Here is a 22,527-nt window from a genome sequence, read left to right as displayed (position 1 = left end):
CCTCCTCTCGCTATGTCCCACAGACTCTCTCTCTCCCTCTCCCACTCCCGCCTTCAACCTCACGTCAACTTGACTGGCCTCGATTTCTTTTTTCTCCTCCCGCCGCCGTTGGCCGGGCGCCCGGCCCCGGCCCACTCATGCCGAGGCTTCAACTTGGACTCCGCTGAGTACGCGGCTGCGACGGCCGCGGGCGGCGGCCCGATCACCGGGTCGGGCTTCGGCCCGGCCACCGGAGCCACTGGGCCAACGGCAACTGTCCGTGCTACAATGACGTGACGTCAAATCATAAATTTCTCAGACTTTCATTTTTAAAAATCCGCGCCGAAATTTCGTTACCAAAATTATGAAGTGAAAGAACTTTCTACGACGAGAGGCTTTCGGCGCCGGGAACTCCACAGGCTCGGAGTCCGCCGGGCGACCCGTTGAGAACTGACTTAACATCGTGAGAACTACATCAAACGTTCTCTCGATCCTCGCGCACGAAAATCAAGCGGCCCATAAGGTCCTGCAGCAAGTAAGTAAAATTTCGACTCTCAAAACTCGGGTACAGAATCATGCAGCTCTGTGATAGCCTTCTGCGCTTCTTCCACCGTATTATACTCAACCAAAGCGCATCCCTTGGATCTTCCATCTGGTCCTGATGCCTCACGTAAATCATTGTGGAAAGTGAACCAGCTTCAGCAGAGTTGCTCTCACCGTACATGATGTCCGCATAGCGCACTTCGCCTGCTGCTCGCATGTGATCCTTCAGGTCCTTGATTGCTGTCAGCGCAGTCTCGGAGAGCTCCAGCCTCTTACCTGCCACTGGCAGTCCCACGACAAGTTCCCCACGTACACGCGGCGACCTTGTCCAGGCCGTTTAAGAGCAGGTCGGACCTGGGGCCCTGGGCAGAGAGGGTTTAGGTCTCAAGCTGGTAGCAGTCAAATGACCTCGAGTCACTCTGGGCATCTGGACGCGTTGAGGCATGGGCACGTTCGGCCTCATATTTCCTGTGGACGAATCAGAAACAACAAGTTTGGGATCGAGAACACCTCTCATGACGGTGAAAGGTCCTCGAACCACAGCCGGATTGTGGTTGACGCCATTAAAAGTGACTTGAGTTACGCCATTGTCTGAAATCGGATGAGAAAGTGATTTAAACTCATCAATTCTCACTGTTGCTCGAAATTCCATTCTCACGATCTTCACGCACAAAAATGTTTCTCCCCAACAAATCCTGATCAACGACTAATCATTCAAACAGCAGGGATCAAATCACCACATACTACTTACGGTGTGGTTAAGTTCATCAATGGCACGCTGCGCTTCGGCAGGAGATGAATACTCAACAATCGCGCATCCTTTGCTGGATGAAACAGAGTCAGAAACCCTCCTCTTGCACGTAAAAGTCTATGATTTCCAACCTTCTGCCTACAGGGTCCAGGAGAACATCGACATGCTTCACGTCCTGCAAGGTTGAGGTTGCATCAAATGCAAGATGGTCTACAGAGCCAGGTTCACCATGTCCTGATTGGGTCCGCGCATGTGGTCTTTCACATCCTGTTTACCCAAGTAAGGCGAGAGAAGGAAGCATTCGGCTCATTTTCCTGCCAAGCAGCTTCCCAGCTCAGGTTTCCAACGTACACCCTTGAGTCCTCTCTGTCCTCGCGAACAAAGATCTTACGCCCTCTTATTTCCTGAAGTGTGTTCAGTCTGAAAATTGAACGACTGCGTTATGCGCACAGTATCATGAAGCTCTTCGATTGCTCTTGTTGCAAATTGAGGTGAAGAGTATTCTACGAGGGCACATCCTTTGCTGAAAAACTTGTCTCAGGGGAATGCAACCCTGGCGATGACGCACAGAACCTTCTTCCACCACTGTCGTACATCACTTCTGAGTATACAACGTCCTTTCACAAACTTTCAGGAAAGACTGCCAGACATGAGCAACGAGAAGTAGCACCAGATCTCCTCCAGGTCCGCGCATATGATCTTTCAGGTCTTGCCATGAGCATTCCCATGAAAGATTACCCACGTACACTCGAGATCCCGGAGGCCCTCTGTGTACCCAAAGTGTCAGAACAACCTTAATCATCTTCCCACTGACAACATGGGACCATCCAAGACAAGAATTTTTGAAACAGATTCCAAAAGATTGCTTTTCATGAAGTCTGCAAAGATCCCCAAAACACAAAATTATCCACAGACAATTCTCGACATCGTTGATGACGCGACAGACAACAAGAAGGTATCTCATGTCATATCGCGAATCGACGTCATGCACGAATGGCTCGAATCTCTGGGACTCTTGCAGTCGCAAATATCATGCATCCACCTCCACCACAACTCAAATGTAACAGTCGCCCAACATAACAGATATTGCAACAAAGTCTGGGTTGTGCAACTCATATCACAAGGTCAAAGAACTCAGCGGACAAAACAGTGTATTTGAGACCTGACTCGTCTTCGGATTGCGTTTTCATCTGTACCAGGTGCCCCTCCAAGCATTCTTTTTCTAGAGCTCAAGGCCATATCCCTGTGCAAGGCCAGATCAGACACAATCATATCCACGTTCTGGTGTGTTTCATTCCAAGACACGTTATCTTCGTTTCTCATGGCATCGCGAACACTACAATCAGTTTCTTTCATGCCTCATGCGCACTCAACAATCAAACGTATTTGGGGTTTCATTCCAAATCAACAGATCAGAATCAACGTTTCAGCCACGACAGATAGCTTGGATAGATACCCAGGAAACGAGCAAGGAACAGCAAGACGATATCAAGTCAAGCAAGAGATAGGCGCTTGGCAGGAGGTCAGTGCTCAGAGCCATTGAGCGCTGCAGCTGCCATGGTGAGCTACGTTGACCATGTGCTGCTGTCGAGGACCGAGGGAGGCAGGACTGGAAGAGGAGAGGACATAACAATCTCGCTTTCCCACTATTCTCGCTACCCCCAACCCCCTGGAACATGCTATGCACCCTATCTATTCCCTTTGAGTACCCTCTGATTGACACCACCCCATTCACCCCACCCACCTTTTTGGATGTCACGTTCGGCCATCCATCTGTTCGCTTCACCCTACCTCCATGTTTAAAATCGATCCTTGTACCTCTACCATACCTTTATCACCAATAGTTCACTCATATGAAGGGGTACTGTCATTACCCCACCCTTCCCGCCCAGTCCTCTGCGCCCACTGCCCTTCCCGCCAACGTGTACCCTCATCACCCTCTCCGACCCGCCTCCTGGTTGAGCAGTGTTGAGCAGCTGGTTGAGCAGCCAGTTGAGCAGCCAGTTGAGCAGCCAGTTGAGCAGCCAGTTGAGCAGCCAGTTGAGCAGCCAGTTGAGCAGCATCGGCACCAGCACCGGCACCAGCACCGGCACCAGCACCGGCACCAGCACCAGCACCGGCACCAGCACCGGCACCAAGAGCTCAGCTCAGCTGGAGCAGTGAGGGTGTAGACAAGCGTGTGAGGCTTGTGAGGCTTGTGAGGCTTGTCAGCTCCTGCTGGAGACCAGGTACTGCCACATCCTCTATCCTCATCTATGCCAACCCCTCCAATCCCCTGTCGGATTCTCCCTTTCACACACTTCCCTCTTTCCCCTTCTCCATCTTGTACTATATGACTTGCCACCCCCTCCATGTTTTCACTCCCTAGTTTACACTTGGCTCGCTCCTAATGCCTGTTCCGCTTGTTCTGCCTCACTCCACCCCTTACAGATGCTGCGCTTTCCCGTGCGGCAAATGGTTGCAAGACATATGTGATATCACCTACTCTCACTGGTCTCAGCGTTGATGGAGGAGGATATGGCAGCTTCAATTTGGACAGCCTATCCCGTCACGGGCAAGCTTGCGCTGGGTTCACTCTGCCTGCTAGCTTGCAATCAGATATGGAGATTCGCAACGCCCTTCTTCGACGTTCTGACTCGCTTTTCCACGTCCTCCATCACAGCATTTTGTATGACTTTGTGTGCGGGATGGATCACGTGGCAGACTTGCGCAGAGACGTTGTTCGGTTGCTTCTTCTTGTTTCGGATGAGGCTTGTTGAAAGTCATCTGGGGCGCTCGAAGTTTCTGCTCTTGTGTTTCCTCGCAAGCTTTGCTCATGCTGTGATGCTGTTATTAGCATTCTTCCTACCTCTAGGAATAGAATCTCGCCAGTTGTCAAAGAGCGGCCCCTTAGTCCTGTACTTTTCTCTTCTCAGTCGCTACTTGTTTGAAATCCCCGTGAAGGTTCGCTTTTCTGTCTTCACGTTTGGAATAGACAACAGATGGTTTGAGATCCTGCTTTGTTCTCAGCTGCTTTTGTATAGATTGCCGTTCTCTCTTATTCCTGCTGTGATCGGGCTCTTGGTCGGATTGATATTCAAATGTGGTTCACATGTCTTTGCTGAACTGCCAAGAATGAATGTGATGTCTTCATTGTTTTCTTCAATGTCTGCCATGTCTGGGCATTCTAGAAGGGAGTTGGAGAGAAATTCTTATCCATCCGTCTCATACTCTCCAGTCCAAGCATCATCAGGCTTTTCTACAAGTGAACATGAAAACGATGGGAACAATTCAGATTTGAATAGCAAACAAAGCCAGAAAAATCTGACAGACCCGGTAGATGTGGGCATAGATGAAGATTCCGAGCTACAGGAAGCCATAATGTTATCCTTGAGGAAAATTTGAATCCGAAGTTTCCTTTCTATGACACTGCATTAAGATTGTGCTGTGTTGTAGTGTTCAAAACTGAGTAGCTTTTTTCGCTTTGGTTTTGAAAGTGCATGCAGATTCAAATGACTTGTCGCTCTGGAACATGATAATACAGCCTCAAGATATTGGTTGGGCAACTTACAACAAGTTTTTATGTAATGATTCAAAAGCACAGGCTAGAAATTTCCTCTCGACTTCATGGATGTCGGGTGGTACGCGAAAATCGAACGTTTGCCTGTTTGTCATGATCTTCGATGAAGAAAGCAGACTGGACATGGATCTATTGGTCGCCAAGTCTTTGCTGCCTGGTGCAGGGATGGGTCTTTTTGCTTCTCGAGACTTCATGGAAGGGGAAACGATATGTCGATATGAATCGCCCCTAGGGACTCTGACTACGAAAGAAGCCATGCAGCTTGAGGTGGATATGTTGCCGTGCAAGACATGAGCTGATGGTAAAACAGGACAAGAGCTTCTTGATGCGCCTTGGACCCCAGAAATACATCGACCTCAAGTGCCTCCCTCCCTCCTCGCCCACCGAAACTCATGCGATGCCAGAAACTTCCCGGAGGTGAAGGCAAGGTACATCAACGACTGCCGCCAAGCCGATCGACATAACGTCCGCTTCCAGAAGAAGCCTGGTAAAGCAAGAGGTCATGATTGAATGGTCTGACCGAAAGGCAGACGATGGCTACGCAGATGTCATCGCAACGCGCGTCATTCATTCTGGGGAAGAGCTCTATGTAGACTACGGGAGGCTATACTGGTTTGGGTCGAAAACTCTTCCGTCAAAGTTGGCAGTAAGGAGTGAGGATTGACTTGTTCACCGAGCGCACAGCAGGAGTGAATCGACTTGCGGTTGATCTCTCAATTTACAGCTGATGATCATGCGCTTTTGTTCCGGACCCGAGTGAGGAGACTGACCACCAACCTGGTCAAGAAGAAATTCTGTGGACATGTCAGAAACGACGGCACAAGAAGGTCTCGTATTTCACCCTTAAGAGATCACCCACGAAGGATAGTTTTCCTCCCAGACCCCGGTGTTTCTGCGACAGCAAGTCAGGCGTGAGACTGCGAGGTTCTGCTGACCTTGTGCTCGAGGAGAGGAGCAATGGTTTTCCTAACTTGTGCATAAACGGTTGCGATGGACCCCTCGTCTGCTCGGATTCTCCTGCAGTGCTGGTTATTCGATGATTGTCCCTCGCTTTGACTGACCTGAGCTTCTTCTCTCGCTCGAATTGAAGCACTACTGGCATCGTTTCCTGCTCATGCTTCAGCAAGCCCAACAGTAGATTCAGCACCAACCGACTGATAGACCTTGAAACGCTTTCTAATCGATGCCTGTACAGCAGCAGCTTTCACCATCCTCCTCCGTCCGATCCTCGCTCACCTCATTGTCGTCAACCCGCCCACTGGTCTCTCCTCGCTGTTTCAGTCGTTCAGTCATCACCTGCGGTCATGGTGAGGAGCCAAAGGACCTCGGGGAAAAGATGAAACCTCCTCGCTACACTCGAGGAAGACCATGAATTGCACGTTGACGTCAGTAGCTACTATCTCATTCCAGCCTCGCAGATTATCCTACGAGGCCGCGGTCACAACGGAAGTATACCAATCATCAGGTGTTCTCTCACCATGTTCCGCGGAAATCCATCAATAAGAAAAACATCAAAACGATGCCTACAAGGCGAACCTATGTCAGACATACGTGAACTCAGTCCCTTAGTTTCTCTGACTTGTCTTTGTCAATCGCTTGTTTTAGTAAGCGAGCTGTGATTTCCACCTGCTTTGAATTGAGCAAATTGAAATCATTGTAATCAAAACGCACGGGAATGATTCTTCCCTCCTTCATGTATTGGTCGATCATCTCGCCCTGTGAGGTAAAGTCAGCGTCCTGTAATGCCACGAGAGATAAAATCCCACTTGAGAGGTTGCAGACTTTCTCTCTTCTCGAAGGAGGTCGCCTGCAGAGAGATGGCGCATCCGACGAAATTCTAATCGCGACCTTATCATCACGCTGCCTTCCCCTTCGATTGTATACCTGCTGTAAGCTTTCCGCATTGTGTTCCCTTCCCAGATCCAGGACCGCCAAGGATGAAGACAACCTGGCAAGTGTATTGTCGGCCGAGTTTGACTAATCACAGTAGGGAGCATGTAACAAAGGAGTAAGGGGAGCCGAGGAGTTTTCCTCAGGCAGAGGAGTACATCTCATTGGAACAAGAAATGCTAGGAGAGAGATTTGGAATGAAGGCAGGACCTGAGGTCTGACGGAGGTGTTTTCCTTGCTTGATTCGTCAGGTCTCATGCTCGAGTCGTTGCCTCCCGCAGACACGAACGCGCGTAGGCTCTGCTGCTGGTCTCTGAAGCGTTGAGGAAGCAGCCAACCCATGCAGCCCCCTCTCAGACGGAGGGGAAACTTCAAGCCTGGGAGCGGAAGCAAGCCAGTGGTCACGAAATCTTTTAGAAGGTGCAAGCAAACACGAGTAGTTCGCACCAAGTCGATTCTGAGCGGCGGGGGTTCGGAGGCATCGCAGCGCACTGATGTGTGATCGAGCACAAGAGAATCTTGCATGGCCAAGAAGTTTCGGTGTGAGACAGGAGCCCATGCTCGAACTTGATGTCCTAAATGTTGTTGGAGCGCTGCGAAACAGACCAACACATCACCAGGGGATACAAGAAGAGCAAAAGAGGAAGAAAAAAACAACAAAGATGTATAAGTACCTCCAAGAATGTGCTTGGTGAACAAACACCGTGAAGTAAACAACCGTGAAGAAACAATACGTCAAATCTCTTCTGAAAGTAGCGAAGGATCCTTTGACCATAATCCTTCTTCTCTTGCTAGCTGTCTTCCACGCAAACCCCCCCTGCAGCAGCATCAATGTCAACAATCTACTTCTCATTTCCGATTCTTTTGTCCATTTGAATGAAAATCGCATGGCAATTTTCTATTTTGCAATTTTCTATTTCATCAAGCATGATTCTCGAACTCCTTTCAGATTCTTCAATTCATCACAATCAAATAGACAAAAGATTTGACATCACAATCTCTTCAAGGATTGAACCAGCATCTTATTTTCGACATATGAAATGTCATTTCTCTTCATGCGCTTCAATCCTATGCATAAACTGATCGCCATACCTTTCAATGCACCTAACCATCGTGATCTCTTCTTGTCATGTTCGCTACTTTCCCCCTCCCTCTTCATCCTCTTCATCTGCACTCTTTCCCATGTTGAGTAAATGTGGTTCGCCCATGTTGATGCAAGACTTTTCCCATCTCTAACACCTTCCGCTCGTCTTCACGGACTGTTTTCTCTCCCTTCTCCTGCTGTCTTCAAGTTTTCGCCCGTCTTTGCTTCTCTTCTCTGTCTTTCCTCCATCTTCATCCCTTGTTCCCTCCTCCTATCTATCCATGAAAGCGGTGGCCGCCACCAATCCATGCTGAGTATAAAGTGATGGAGGTAGGGGGTGGCCATGTACCGGGGTATGTTTAGAGAAAATACCTATAAAAGTGTACCGTAGGGGTAACCCACCCTACTCTAGACTAGAGAGGCCACAAGAGGGTACGAAAACGAAAAGACAGCACGGCCCAATAAAGACGATTTGACTGCTGCCCATCAAATTAATTGATATTTTCACTCAAACAGAGTCACAAGGACGGGGTGGGTGGTCAAGTCAGTTGTAAGAGACGGTCAAGTTGAAAGCAAAGATGAGCAGCAATCGAGAAGCGACGCGTGAAAGGAGAGTGAAAGTTGAATAGAAGCAGCGCTGAGCGTATGAGTGAGATTGATGTTGAGAAGAAGAAGATACACAAGCTGGGTGGGATTGTTTATGGCTACAACCGCAGTAAAACAGAGAGCATATAATGGGACAGAGACTATTTTTTTGACTATGTTATCAGCCGTTTTTCAAGTGCATGGGGGGGACAGCAAGTTCACCTTTAAGTGCCACCTGTTGTGGCGTCGGTAAGAATGATGACAAGCTTTTCCTCTAGCTCGTTACAAATCCTCACAACATCCTCAGCGGGAATCGAAGACCTCTGCAGCAAGTCATCTGAATCTTCTCTCAAGTATCTTATACCTCTCAAGTTTCGCTTTTTCTATTCATGTTATGCCAGGTTCAAAACACGTCAACGGGGAGAAGATGTACAAGTCCGAGGGTATGAACTCCGTCTTAGTGAAAAAGCAATGCCTCTTGGTCTGACATCAGAAAAGCTGGATGCACGCTCATGCCAATGGAAATTCGGGACTGCAGTCCACCACTGTCCCCAAGTGAGAATGCTGGCAAAATTGCAACGCCATCATTCACAGACTGAATGATTTGATTGAACGCACCACAACAGGATCGATTCATATCGCTCTACGATGATACACAAGGTCTGATTTGCATTTATCACAATGGACCTGCACTAAATCGTGAGCTATCGTGTTATCTACAGGCAGCAGCCTCCGACGACACGACAACCATTCGGCTCTTAGGCAAGGAATACGTTCACAGGTTTGGGCGGGTGTCGACGTCTACTCATGACGATATTTGGATTTCAGCCTGGATGAAAAGGGACACACTCCTCTCCATATTGCTGCCGCGACTGGAAGAATCTCAGCAGCAAAGGAGCTTCTCGGTAAAGCAGAGAGCGGACAGCGGAAACAGTCTAACAAGCCGTAGCATGTGGAGCGTCTGTCAATGCTGTGGATCGACGAGGTCACACCCCAGTTGACCTTGCAATGATCGGGGGCCACCATCAGGTGATTTGCTTCTTGGGTGCGACTCGCGAGACTCAAACGTATACAAGATGGCATCCTTTCTTACCCGCCAGTCTACATATGCCTCGACGAGTCCGAAGGGGTTACCTGTGCCTGCCTCAATATCGACAAAACCCCCTCCGCAAAGCCATGTTATATCTCACATGATTCGAAATGCATGTTGATTTATTGAAGATCTTACAAACAGGAGTCGTTGATGACAAGGTTGAAACAGCAGGAGGAGGGCGCTGCTTTACGACGTCAGAGCGCTTCCGAGCAAGTCTCCTCTATTGATGGTTACGCTGAGCTCCTTATCGTTGAGAGTTTTTTGACGTCTTCACTTGACAGAGCCCTACCAAGCAGCTGGTGGAAAGGACACAAATGTAGATGCAGCTGAAGGCGCTTCTTTAGCTTCCGAGAATGAGGCGGCAAAGAAAATCATCGTGACCACGATGGTTTCCCAAGAGGAAACTTTTACCCCATCGCTACAAAAGCCCCAACAACCTGCCCTGCCCTTTATGAAACTCAACGCTGCCAGATTTACCTCTCCTCCTGATCAAGCACCGGCTCCCAAGGTACAGATGATGGTAGGTTGTAATGGAAGTGATGTGTTTGAATTCGCAGATCCCGCGCCTATGGGCTGCAGGGAACACCCCGCGCGTCGATGGTGCCAATCCTCCAGTGAAAGTATCCGAGAGCATCTCATTTTGTGCCTAAATTTACAGCATCAGGGTCACAACCAGAGTCATCACAATCTGGACATTACAGGTAAAATTTGAGGAGGGGTATAGCCGCGTGAGTCAGTTTCAGGGGTTGTTCAAGTTACTTTAAAGCGCGTGTTTCCTCCTGGCATCATTCCTCCCAAAGGAGCTATGGCTGGGATAGGAGTGCAGGTGATGTGCTCACAAAGTATTCGAATCACATCAATTTCTGATGAAATGCTCTCAGATTGAGATGAAAGAATTAGAGGATGAGCCAGGCCAGGTGACAGTTGTTGTTGCCCTCTGTTTATGACAATAGTCCAGTTCATTCATGTTGTTCGAAAGCTTGCTCCTGGAGGAACAGCATACGAAAGGTGTAATTTTTCGTCTCAGAATATCTCTCATGTTTGCCGTGTGCCATTTTGAATTCAATTGCTGTTGAGTGACTAGTTTCGTTGAACAGCGGGAATGTTTTTGTTGGAGACATCATATTAGCAATCCAGGTTCAGTTTCATAGCGACAACAATAGTTTTTCATTCCTCTTTTTCGCAGGGAACCTCTGTTGAAAACCAGCCTCTGAGCACAGTGATTCAGGTACGCGTTTGCTGGAGCGTACGGTGCTAATCATCCTGCAGGCAATCACTGGACCGCAGGGCTCCGATGTCACGCTCATTCTTTTCCGTGAAGGTCTGTTGAATCCAAATGTATGCGACATATTTAACAAAAGCAGCAGAAAATACAGCTCAGCAAGCAATTCAAGCTTGAGAAATAATATCGTGCCATGAAGCAAGCTGTCAGATGGTTAGATAATTTCCTATGCTCTGCTAAATAAATTTATTTTTAGGCCACCTGAACATTTCTTTCTTGAGGATTGAGTAAGCAATCATTTACTAAATTAATGTACACTCGTTACCCTAAAGACAAGCTGTTACTTCTATTCTAAAACTGTCGAGTCACTGTCATTACATCAAAGTGATCCTGGCACACGGGTGAATTCTTTCACCACTTCTCCATCTTTTGCATCAGGCGGAGGAGGCTGGTCACTATGACGACTGAAAATTTGATTGAACCACGAGAACGGAGGAGACGTGCTCAGTTGAAGCATGTGATCCGGAGCAGAAGAAACGCGGTCGGGAGGAGAAGGCAACGGAAACTCTTCGAGTGTCACCATTGAATCGTGCTTGGCACGAGAATGGCTGAAGTTTGGAGTCATCTGAGGGCACATGACTTGTTTTGAAGTGAAGCAGGAAGAAGATCAAGATCGGCAAGAGAACACGACTATCGCGCAGCAAGAACGGCTGGAGCAGTCCACACAAAGGAGGCCAAGGGGAACGGATGGGATAATCCGTTGATGACGTGCTGTGAAGTCGTAAACCACCCATGGGGGTCAATTTGCCAGTCAATGAGGGACAAGCAGGGGTACTGCTTAGGCTTGTGGGGGTGTAATTCAGTTGTCAGCAAACGCTATCTTAAGACAGAGATACGCCTTATGATTATCATTGTCAACGAAAAGATCTAGTTTCAATTTTTGTTCGTATGGACGTGACGTCGGATCGGGGAGTGCAAGTCACGTACTATTCAAATTTACTCATCTTGTATGAGTAAACTTTGAGGTAATGTCGTACCGGGGGAAACCACCTAGAGCCAGCCGAGTGGGTTTACGGTTCTTCCAGGCATCATGGCTGCGCGCCAGGTATAGGGGAAGCCGCCAGGGCGCGAAGGAAGCTGGGAGCAAGAGTTTGGTATAGTTCAAACAGCTTTGAAGGCTCTAAGTATGCATAGCGTTGCCTTTCCTGGTTTTAGGGTTAAGGGTTTAGGTATTCCTGTCACTTGTGTAGCAGTAAACGGCATGAAGAAATCCATGACGTTTATTCAGATCTTACTCAGATCTCCATGACGTTTATTCAGATCTTATGGCTGATGGCACAGACACGCATTGACGTGATCCTCTGATGTCGTGTATGTCGTGTCTACAGCCGGTACAACTGTACGGCATCGTGGAGCAGCCCCTTGTCCTCGACCTAAACGCCATCAACGCTAGCTCTGTCAACGTGCTCGAGCTGACATCGCCTGTGTATGTGTTTGACTCGTTCGGTCATGCTCGGCGATCATTGGTCCAGCAGCAGACCTTGACGTTTAGCAGTGCATATGCCTGCTCGATCTCAAACAGACCTTCCGTGCTAGACTCGACATGGGGTCAATTCACCAGCTCAGCAATGTCAGTAAGTCTGTTTCTTAATGACACAATCACGGGCAAGTTTGCGCATGGATAGACCCTAGCTGGCCTGTCTTCGAGCGCGAGGATGTTTGCCTGGAAGACTGATTCTCGCAAGGTAGCTGTGTCAATCCCATCTTTCACTTCAGCTGAATGGCTCGACCAGCTGAATAGCTCGACCAGCTGAGATTTACAGTATTCCGGCTGGAAGCCAACCTTTGCTTCACAAACATGCCTTGCGCTTACAGCATGGCCATACAAGCAAACTTTGGTGACTGTCAAGGGACTTGCACTGATATCACCCACCAGCTGGCTCGCGATCACAAGCTCTGAATTGAATTCATTTGCTGAGGTGGGAATCTTACCCGAGGTGGACACTAGCTGAGGAGATATCCAAACTTTCCCGCTGGGCATGCGCAGCTGTTGTTCACTACAGTACCGAGACATTGGAATCGGCAGCTAGGGTCAAACCTTGAGCCCTTGCAACCTGGAGAAGCAGTAGACCAGCAGATTGAATAAGACGGTAAGACCTGGAAAGCCTGCAGCAGTCATAACAAGAGATCTGCGTAAGCTCAAGGGCGCTGCTGGACTCATGCTAGCGAATCAAGGTGAGAAGCTAGAACGTGATATTTTCCACCATCCCGGCTCAGGGGTTATCCCCTGGAGTTCATGACCAGAGCAGGTCTACGAGATCGCAAACCTAGAACGGCTCAATAGCAGGTCCTCTTGTGCTGTTCGAGCCTTCGGGCATTCGATTCAACAAGTCGGTAAAAATTTTCACGTCGTACTTTCCCAGCAGGATAGCAGCTGGGGAAGTACCATCTATCTTCTACAACAACCTTCAGGTTACATGACCATCGGTGCAGACCATTCTGCTGTTCCTTCGACAACTCTTGGTCCGACGATGACCACTTCAACTTCCTCCAGCAGAGGGCTCCAGCAACCTGAGCTTGATCCGCGGACTTTCGATGGAGGGCGAGGCTGAGGCTGTGAATCATCGTGGTGATGATGCAAAGACTTGGCTACCTGCGAGCAGGAGCCTCATGCCTGCCGGCAGTGGAAAAAGTAGAGACGACGAACGTGCAAGTCGAAATCACAAACAGCTTGACGCCATCGGACAACGCAAACGCCACTGATGTTCGAGACAGCTCTTCATCATTTCTGAAAATCTCACTTCTTGGCATAGTCCTTCATGGCTAAGCTTGAAAGTCAAGCCCTTGAATATTTTCTGTCCCTGGAAGATTTACTTGATCGAGCTCTTACCATCCTTGAAATCATGTCTGCAAACAAAGACAGGGATAGAATGATCAAACTCATTGAAAGTCAATTTCCATTCATCAATAGATTGATGTCGAAAAAGATCATAACAACAAAATTCATTTGCTCTCCCAATGCACTGACCTAATTAGCAACTGCTCTCCCATCCATGTTCTATATTACACCATCGAATGCTGCTGCGGGAGCAGCAGAGGATGTGCTAGGTGATCTTTGCAATCAACGAGATGATCCCAAGAGTGAGGAGAACGACCGACTAGAGCTGCTCGAAGGGCCTGCAGACTTCGGAACCTCTCCTCGTTGAACACGTGCTTGTTGAACGTGATGCAGTAGCCTTGAGACCTCGGAATGCAAAACTACAAAATTAGGTTGAACTTCATCAGCTTCGAGAATGAGAGTATTCAGACAGCTGGGTAAAGTTTGACTCTTTTAAGATTTGGCCGCTCATTCGTTGTCATGGTTGTTGTATTGGTAAGGCGTGTGAAGTTTTGCGTACAAATTTAGTTTTTTATTAGTTCACAATACAGTCATGCTTGCTGATAATCTACTTTGATGATTTCATCCTGTTCGAGATCAAGTCAATCATTACAGGGAATGCCTCCCTTCTGTCCCTGCCGATCTCCAGCTGATCTTCACCGCTTCATCTTCAACACACTGTCCAAGTCCCTGCAACCAGCGTCAGCCTTGATAACATCTGTATACGTAGGCATACCAGGGAGCGAAAAGTTTCTTCTGTTCATCATAGATGTAACAAAACAAATCATGGGACGGGCTGCACTCGTCCAGGTTTGTGCAGACCCAGACCTCCAGCTTGCCCTTCACCGCCAGATCACCAAGTCCACCTGTGGTGTAGTTGCCTTCTTGTGCAGCTAGCGATGCGATAATCTCGTCCCACGTGTGCTTCATCTGGCAGTGGACGTACTTGGGGTTCACAAACCAATACTCGGCCAAGATACCGCCTATCGCGTACGCTTCCCAGCTCATCGAGAACCCCAGCTCCGCTACCGTCTTGTCGGACGTGAACAGGATCTCGATGATGCCGAAGTCGGAGGTGAAGAACAAACTCCCTGGCTCGTGACTTCCGGTCAACGAGGTCAACTCTACCTTGCCCTGGCAGTCCAGGGAAGGCCCTGCGAGGCTCGAGCACTGGTTGATCGTTACGAAGTCAAACCCGTTCTCGAGCGCAAAGGAGGTGAAGTTGAGAGCAATGGAGGTTGCGCCAGGTGGCTGAATCAACCACCTGCAGTTGCTCTCGTCGTCATACAAGCTCCCAGGTCCTGATCCGTCCGACAAAGATCCAACAGCTTCGGCGAAAAGCTGGCAGCGACACTTGCCTATGCATGGGTTGATGGCAGTGCTGCAGATGCTGTCCTGGAAGCTTTCGCATGGGATCTCATGCTCTCCGCTGCGGCAACTCGGCGACGAGCACGCGCTACAAGACGAGCCGGAGATGTACGTGCCAGCAGAGCACTCGATCCGCTTCAGCAGGATGCGCCTGTACTGGCAGCTCTGCCCGGGAGAGAGCGCGAAGGCGTTGACGTCCGTTCGAATGGACTTAGTGAGGCCTTGAAGCTGCAGGACCTGACCAGCGCCTGCCCACCAGTTTGCCGTTGAAAAGACAGTCCCATTGGCCACTACTAGTCCCTCCAGCCCCCAGGAGAACGATCTGATCGCCTCCATGCTGTCGGTGTCGTTAGGAGCGACCTGCCAGCCGGCGGGGAGCTGGAGCATACCACATCGAAGCTTGTTATTCAGCTGTGAGATCGGACCCCTGTAAGGATCCCAGGGAGACGTGTAGTTTTCGATGAGCACAGCGTACTCTCCGCCGCTTGCCGTCGTCACTGCGTAGATTGCTCCGCACTGGTACATCATGCTGTCAGCCTCATCCTGACAGGAGGAGCTGATGTTGCACAAGACAGAGGCAGGGAGAACGCGAGCGCTTGTCGCCAGCATCGAGAGGGCGGGGCAAGGAAGGCAGCGATCGAGTGACCTGTAGTAGCCAGGCTGGCATCTCCAGGAGCACTCCAGCTCGCTCTGTCCTAGAAAGTAGGCAAACTTCGGCTTGCTGGTGCAAGGCACGCAGCTGCTCTGGTAGCGGGACTGACCTACACCGCATCGCCACTGGCATGGCTGATCTGCCGACGAGTTGCCCTGTACGTGTACAGCATTGTCGGGCTTCGGGTATCGGAGGCTGCAGGGAAGGCAGCGGTCGGACGCCTCGTAGAATCCCACTTGGCACTTCCACCAGCATCCGCTGGCGTTGGAGGTGGCTACGGCATTGGCTGGCAGGTTACCAGAGCAAGGCATGCAGAGCTCGCTCCCCTGCCCTTGGTAGCCGGTCTCGCACTCGAGGCGTACTAGAAGCATCCTGATGGCGTACTGGCCGCTGCTGCAGGACCACAGGGAGGAAACTCCGCTCGGCAACATCATGCTTCTAACAAGCTCCGTGCCTGGAGTCTCCTGGTTGCCGCTGCTCATAGCAGTCTGGTAGGCGACTTCATCCCCCAAGAGCAGTCCGTTCGATCCCCAGGGATAGGAGGCTACTACTCGGATGGCATCTTCGTCAGCTGGGGCTACAGCCCATCCAGCTGGGACATCGAGATAATTGATGAACTGCATATTCCGCACATCATGATTATCGTAAAGTGCTCCCGTACGGGCAGCAAAGCCCATGAGTTTGGGCTTGAGGAAGTCAACGTTGGAGCCCTCGGGAGGGGTATGCATGATATCGATGTACTTCTTGCCGTTAACAATCATGACTATGTGATTGGTGGTCGAGTTGATGCTGTTGAATTGTATTTCTGCTTTTCTCCAAGTCCAGTCCTCCATGACAAAGTCTTTGTTGGCTGTGAAAGTTACAAAGTTTCCATCGGTCTGAATTTGGTTTGAATTTGACTGCCCATTCATGGGCCCGTGTACTTGAAAGCTACTTCCGCTGTTCCCGTAAGTGCCATCTCCACTATCATACTCATCACACACAAAGTTGTACCCACCAAACACCTGAGGCTCCCAGGTAGGCAGCTGGTCTTGGTAAGCAAAGAACCAAGTTGAGTCTGCTCCGTTCCCCTGCCCAGCTCGCCATTCAAACGTACACTTCCAGCTGTTCCCAGCAACTGCCTCCCAGTATATGTATCCTTTGGAGCTAGTCTGCAGAGGCGTCAACCGGATGTATTGATTCTGCACGTACTGTCCTGAACTGAACAAGGTTCCTGAGGAGGGCTGGGGCCCAGCTTGTGTCTCGTTGAACACTGAGTTGGTAATGATTTCTGTCTTGCCTGTCACTTGGCTCCCTGTGGGTGGGGTCCAACCAGCTGAAGAGACCTGTGGCTGTGCACCATTGTTCTGGCAGGAGATCTGCAGCGACTCGGGCGCAATGTTGTCAAGGGTCGAGTAAACTTTGCCGTTGTAGCTGACCTCGTGGCGGATCGTTTCCGGGTACACACAATCTGGTCCGTTGGTACCTGGGAAACATGTCCACTCACACGAGCCTGACAGATCTGAAAGTCCAGCTGTAGTGTAGTAAGCGTTTGCTGGGATTGAATTTGAACATGGGAAACAAGCCATCCATTTTGTGCTCATGTAGAATCCTACGTTGCATGCCCAGGGGCAGTTTTCGTCTGCAAATTGACTCGGCTCTGTTGCTGGAGCATACGTCGAGTTGCCAGGGATGGTATTTGAGCACAGCAAGCAGTCGGTGCCTGAAAGGTAATACCCTTGTTCACAGAAGAGTGAGGTTAGAAGAAGATCGGAGCATGAGCTCCACGAACGATATTTGCCCTTGAAGGTCACAAGGGAAATAATGCCCCAAAGAAGCGGATTGTTGCAGCAGTAACAACTCTCAGTGTACCATATGGATCCATCTGCTAGCTGCATGTAACAGGTCCCCCATCGATGCGTTGCGATCACCTGCCTGCTATCCTGAGTGTCGGTCGCCAGCATCCAACCAGCTGGCACTTGGACGAACAGTCCAGCAGCGGTGTTGCAATTATACTGTTCCTCCGGCATGTGCTGGTACAGGGAAGCATAGAATCGATTCCCATACATCAAGCCTTCACATGTCATCGCAAACGAGCCATCTTGACTCCTTGTAGCCTGAGCTTTGAACCCAAAGTCACATGCCCACGCACACCTAGTCCCGTTGGCCCCCTCCTCCAGCCAGTGTGACCTCGCCGGCTTGCCTCCCCCACACGCTATGCACGCACCGTCCTGCAGGAAGTAGCCTGCCTCGCATTGCCACCCGCACTCCGACCGTGACCCGTTGGTCCCTCGTTGCCCGTACGCTACGTACACGGCATGCTCCGGCGCCGTCCTGCACGCTTCGCATCCTCCATCACGGCGAGCATACCCCACCTCGCACTCCCACACACACTCACTGTCACCGTAGCGACTGGGATCAAGCTGGACCGCATAGCGGGCGTTGATAGGGATCGGGTTCGAGCAATTCACGCACGTCGAGTTGTTCCTCAGGTAGTAGCCTGCCGCGCAGTACTCCGACACCAGCAACACTGACCCGCATTGGTCCAGCGACCTGTACATGCCGTTGTAGGCGACCAGCTGCCCGCTGGTCCACAGTTGAGGATATGGATTGCCGTTGTTCGATCCGCTGTACCAGCTGGTGCCGTCTGACATTACAAGGTGGCAAGGCTCCCATGTGTACAGCCATGTCGCAAACTGGCTGCTCGACGTGTCCGGCGCTATCATCCAGCCCGTCGGGATCTCTTGCAGGATGTTGTGCGAGCACGAGCACGATGACGGGCTGTAGGGCGACGACCCGTCGAGCGAGGCAAAGTACCGCCCCTCTACCTCAGCCGGCTGACACTCTCCGTCGCCCGCCCTGTAGAAGCCGAAGTCACATGCCCACGCACACCTAGTCTCAAGGTTTCCGTTATTCAGCCAGTGTGACCTCGCCGGCTTGCCTCCCCCACACGCTGTGCACGCACCGTCCTGCAGGAAGTAGCCTGCCATACACGCGGACTGACATTCGTACTGCTCACCTATCTGGTATGTCAGCTCGACGTATTCTGTGTTGGGCTGAAGCTTGTTGTCACAGGGAAGGCATTGGTCTCCCGATCGCTTAAAGCCAGCAGCGCACGTGAAGCCACAGGTCAGCAACAGAGCCTCTTCTGACTCTAAGGCCATCCCGTACGACGCGTGGGCTGGCAGAGTATTGCTGCAAGGGATGCAATTTGTGCCGCTGCGCTCGTATCCAGCTGCGCAGTGGATGGAGACGAGCAGGAGGTCTTCGTTGCAATCAATACTCCTATACATGTTGTTGTACAAAGAAAGGGAGCCCCAGCAACAAACGGTTGGGCTAGAGTATGCTCCACAGGAGGACGAAGCAGTGAACCATCTCGAGCCATCTGACAGTACCAGCCTGCATGATCCCCACGTGTACATCCACGTCACCTGCTGGCTATGTGCTGAGTTGGATGCCAGCTCCCAACCTTGAGGTATCGACAAGTAGGGCTCGTTGATACAAGTCGATGGGTCATCTTTCCCTCGACCACTTAGTGTGGTGTAGTATCTCCCTTGAAACTCGACTCCGACGCATCTTCCGCCTCTTTTCATGTAGCCAAAGCGGCAGGCCCACTCGCACAACTGCTCATCCCCATCGTTTGACACGAAGAAGGCGAAGTCGGGCAAGTTCAGCTGGCATGCTTTGCATTGGCCACCTGCTATGTAAAAACCTGCCTGACACACCCATGGACAAGAGTAGCCGTCACTTGGCGTGTACACGGCATTCTCAGGAGCTAGAGAGCAAGGAGTGCACGAATTGGTTGCGAGGGATAGATAGTACCCATCCTCACATCGCCATCCACAGTTGTCTTCGTTTGAAGGATGCCCACTACTGTTGTAGATCGTGTGCGCTGGCTTGTAACTGCTACATGCCGTGCACTGAGAGTTGTTGCCACCTCGCCAATACCCAGCAAGGCAAGATTCTTGCACCAGCAGGATGGTACCGCAATAGTCGCGAGATCTGTAGAAGCCGTCAAAGCTGTACAGCTCACCCCAGGTGTATAAGCCTCCATATACGGTATACCAAGCGGTGCCATCCTCAAGAATGACTCTGTCTGCTCCCCACAGATAAGTTGTAGCAACGTCGATGCTCTCAGCTGTGTTGGGGGCAATCTTCCAGCCAGCTGGCAACTCCCGAGCGGCCTGCCAAACACATACACTGGTGTCGTAGGGGCTCCTGCCATCCAAGCTTGCGTATCGCTGGCCAAGATTTTCGACTGTAATGTCCTCACAATCTCCTGCAGGATCCTGTCGATACCCAAAGTCACAAACCCATGAACAAGTTGGACCCTCCCAATGAGCGTTGACAGGAAGTGACGCCTTGCATGGCTCGCATCGCTGGCCATCAACCTCAAGGTATCCTGACAGGCATGCCCATGGGCAGCTGATTGCCTTTGCAGGGACGCCTGAACCAACATACACAGAGTTTGCAGGTTTCTTTGTACATTGCGCGCATGTGGAGCCTGTTGAGTAGTAACCTTCTGCACAGCTCCATCCACAGCTGTCAGGCTGCTCCGGATAAGGGGACAAGACGTACTGGGCTCCTGATGGAAGCATGTTTGTGCAAGGGACGCATGACGAAGAGTTCGAAGCTAGTTCAGAGCCTGTGGACGAGCTCCGCTTGTACCCAGCTGCGCAGACTGGAGCAAGTAGAAGCACTCGAGCTTCACAGTCTGTCGAGCGGTAATGGATATCATCGTATGTGGACAGAGATGAGCCCCCCCAGTATGATCCAGGGTAGTAGCTGAAGTAGTACATGTAGGAGTCGCCATAGGAGAGAACACTGCGAGTGAAATAGCTGGAGCCACTGGCAACGACGAGGCGGGCTGCCCCCCACTCATACCCAGCTGTCACTCTAACGCTGATGTCGTTGTCGGGTGCAATCGACCATCCATCAGGCAGCCCCAGATACTGTTGGTAGTCAGACACGCACGAGAACCAGGAATAGTGCGAGTTGGGGCCGTACCCACCTAGCGTTGAGTACGTGAAACCTCCTTCCTGCACGACCGTCTGCCAAGCACAGCTGTCAACGTCTTCTCTGAGCCCTCCTGTTGTGTAGATGGCGTCTCCTGACCTGCTTGTACAAGGCAAGCAGCTGCTCCCAGATTTGTAGAATCCGACATTGCAGACCCATCCGCATTGATCGTTCACATAGCTAGCGTGATTCGGACTCCCATCACACTGCACGCAGGCGTCACTTTGCTTGTAAAATCCTGGCTGACAGATCCAAGCGCATGCGACGGTGGACCCTCCATAAAATGGAGAGTAGGAGGAGTTTGCAGGGATAGAGTTGTTGCAGACTTGACATGGAATGTTGATCAGCGATTCTGGAGAAGGAGCGTTTGAAACAAGAAGTCGTGACTGGGTCGCCGGCATGTTGAAGCTGGCGAGCGTTGATCCTTTCCCATCAGACATGATGTACAATGATGAGAACTGTTCGACCTTTTTGCCAACAGCTACCCGCAAAGAGTTGTTTGCAAAGAAAGTGACCTCGAAGATGAGATTCGGCTGCCCTGGGACGCCCCTAGTGGACGAGGTTCCTTCGAATCTCAGCACATAAGCTTGAACATCCATCTCCTCGACCGGGCTTCCTACGATGTACTGGGCTGATGCATCCCCTCCCCCCACAAAGAGAGTCGGAAGGGGAGGTCTGGAGGCTGAGAGTGACGAAGAGAGCGAGGATGGCCCACCGAAAGTCACGTATCCATTCGATGAGACGTACAGCGATGATGCGTAGTCGCGTCCTTGCAGGCAGAAGGAGAAGTTGAGATCTGGGAGTTTCCAGCTGTCATCATCGACGGATGTCGGCGGTAGAATGGTTGTCCAGTTGAGTTTTTCATGAGCCAGGAAGGAGAAGTTGAGGAGAGATGTGCTCTGGGGCCCGTAGAAATGTGCTAGCGCTTCTTGCGTTTCAGCTCCGTCAAGGAACAAGGTGGAGCAACCCCTCCTGGATTCTCCCTTAGGACAGCCAGCGTACACGATCAGGATTCTCATGTTGCAGGATGCAGGCCAGTACAATCCATTTGCACTACGCAGAGCAGAGCTGCTGTGTGGACACCAATAACAGTTTGTTTGGTATGCTGTGCCACTTGCAAGCACCATGTACTGAGTACCCCAGCTGTAGTAGCTCACGACAGATATGGAGTCTGAGTCCTCAGGGGCGATGGCCCAGCCCAGCGGCAGCCTCATCGCCGTGGTCTGGCAGTCTGCCATTGTATTGGTCTGCGCCATTTGATATTGGGCTCCATCTAAGGCAGCGTATTGCCTTCCATTGTAGGTGATGCTTGCGAGATCGTCGCCGAGTCTCTCCAGCTGGTCCGTAGCAGTCTGCAAGGTAAGTCAAATATGTCTTGGACTGTCAACCCCTCCGAGGGTTGAATCGCGTACCGGGATGTTGTCGACGAGAAGGGAGAGGGAACTCGCGGCCTTGTTGGGCTCAGAAGCAGACCGCACCGACGCGTGGGTCCTTCGCTGACTTCTCGGAGCAGGTCGTCCACGAGAGGAAGGAAACAGTGCTCTGGAACGATGAGATTCACTTCTCTGTCGCCCTTGGGCTGATCTGTAGTGCTGATGCTCTTGGATGATATCCTTTTCTTGAGCAATCTTACCTTGTAGCTCCTGGAGGCGTGAGGAGTAGGTAGGAGGAGATAGCAGAGAAGAAGCACTTGATAAGCATGAGATATTCAGCAGTACGCATGACAGCATGCAGAGGACACGGTGACACATTCTCGTTTTCATATCGATGCGTTTGTTGCAGAACCTGCCAGCAGGAAAAAGACAGTCAGACCAGACGAAGGAATATCAAGAAGTGAATGAGCAGGCGTATAACGGGAACGCTTCTAAGGAGGAGGAAGAGGAGAAGGAGGAAGAGGAGGAGGAGGAGGAGGAGGAGGAGGGAGGGGT

General features: G+C 50.8%; 7 protein-coding genes across 7 annotated transcripts; 2 read left to right on the top strand and 5 right to left on the bottom strand.

Annotated features, from left to right (window-relative positions):
• Positions 1–454: 454 nt before the first annotated feature.
• On the bottom strand, positions 455–858 carry GUITHDRAFT_64943 (hypothetical protein; the record flags this gene model as incomplete). Its single annotated transcript, XM_005839711.1, has 4 exons — positions 455–505; positions 549–637; positions 697–754; positions 799–858. Coding segments are annotated over 4 exons (258 nt in total), but the record flags the coding sequence as incomplete, so codon positions are not given.
• A 4,018-nt stretch (positions 859–4,876) lies between these two features.
• On the top strand, positions 4,877–5,621 carry GUITHDRAFT_92079 (hypothetical protein). Its single transcript, XM_005839710.1, has 5 exons — positions 4,877–4,893; positions 4,942–5,099; positions 5,143–5,192; positions 5,237–5,319; positions 5,363–5,621. The coding sequence occupies exons 1-5, from the start codon at positions 4,884–4,886 to the stop codon at positions 5,494–5,496; spliced, it is 435 nt and encodes a 144-aa protein (XP_005839767.1). The 5' UTR covers positions 4,877–4,883; the 3' UTR covers positions 5,497–5,621.
• A 259-nt stretch (positions 5,622–5,880) lies between these two features.
• On the bottom strand, positions 5,881–6,780 carry GUITHDRAFT_60061 (hypothetical protein; the record flags this gene model as incomplete). Its single annotated transcript, XM_005839709.1, has 9 exons — positions 5,881–5,940; positions 5,984–6,019; positions 6,069–6,128; positions 6,176–6,256; positions 6,310–6,355; positions 6,412–6,458; positions 6,504–6,548; positions 6,599–6,669; positions 6,717–6,780. Coding segments are annotated over 9 exons (510 nt in total), but the record flags the coding sequence as incomplete, so codon positions are not given.
• Positions 6,781–9,869: 3,089 nt separating this feature from the next.
• On the top strand, positions 9,870–10,883 carry GUITHDRAFT_133222 (hypothetical protein; the record flags this gene model as incomplete). The annotated part of the gene is made up of 10 exons (XM_005839708.1): positions 9,870–9,992; positions 10,042–10,104; positions 10,143–10,185; positions 10,228–10,310; positions 10,366–10,401; positions 10,443–10,492; positions 10,582–10,621; positions 10,671–10,712; positions 10,754–10,805; positions 10,846–10,883. 10 exons carry the CDS (start codon positions 9,870–9,872, stop codon positions 10,881–10,883), a joined length of 570 nt encoding a protein of 189 aa, XP_005839765.1.
• Positions 10,884–10,936: 53 nt separating this feature from the next.
• Positions 10,937–11,423, bottom strand: GUITHDRAFT_150435 (hypothetical protein). The gene has a single exon (XM_005839707.1). The coding sequence runs from the start codon at positions 11,341–11,343 to the stop codon at positions 11,086–11,088; it is 258 nt and encodes an 85-aa protein (XP_005839764.1). The 5' UTR covers positions 11,344–11,423; the 3' UTR covers positions 10,937–11,085.
• An 892-nt stretch (positions 11,424–12,315) lies between these two features.
• Positions 12,316–12,747, bottom strand: GUITHDRAFT_101233 (hypothetical protein; the record flags this gene model as incomplete). Its single annotated transcript, XM_005839706.1, has 1 exon — positions 12,316–12,747. The coding sequence occupies one exon, from the start codon at positions 12,745–12,747 to the stop codon at positions 12,316–12,318; it is 432 nt and encodes a 143-aa protein (XP_005839763.1).
• Positions 12,748–14,240: 1,493 nt separating this feature from the next.
• GUITHDRAFT_101232 (hypothetical protein) lies at positions 14,241–22,362 on the bottom strand (the record flags this gene model as incomplete). The annotated part of the gene is made up of 3 exons (XM_005839705.1): positions 14,241–14,274; positions 14,321–21,951; positions 22,012–22,362. 3 exons carry the CDS (start codon positions 22,360–22,362, stop codon positions 14,241–14,243), a joined length of 8,016 nt encoding a protein of 2,671 aa, XP_005839762.1.
• Between the last annotated feature and the right edge of the window lie 165 nt (positions 22,363–22,527).

This window comes from Guillardia theta (genome assembly GCF_000315625.1).
Source record: "Guillardia theta CCMP2712 unplaced genomic scaffold GUITHscaffold_7, whole genome shotgun sequence".
Taxonomy (NCBI): Eukaryota; class Cryptophyceae; order Pyrenomonadales; family Geminigeraceae; genus Guillardia; species Guillardia theta.
The sequence above is the reverse complement of the archived record's forward strand: the minus strand, read 5'-3'. Positions and strand labels throughout refer to the sequence as shown.

What these genes read in the sequence shown, in the direction of transcription:
- GUITHDRAFT_92079 (XM_005839710.1), top strand. An exon ending in CAGAAATACATCGACCTCAA is followed by an intron (nt 5,193 to 5,236) that starts GTGCCTCCCTCC and finishes ATGCGATGCCAG; the next exon opens with AAACTTCCCGGAGGTGAAGG. An exon ending in CCGCTTCCAGAAGAAGCCTG is followed by an intron (nt 5,320 to 5,362) that starts GTAAAGCAAGAG and finishes ACCGAAAGGCAG; the next exon opens with ACGATGGCTACGCAGATGTC.
- GUITHDRAFT_150435 (XM_005839707.1), bottom strand. Translation starts at nt 11,343, where the DNA reads ATGTGCCCTCAGATGACTCCAAACTTCAGCCATTCTCGTGCCAAGCAC.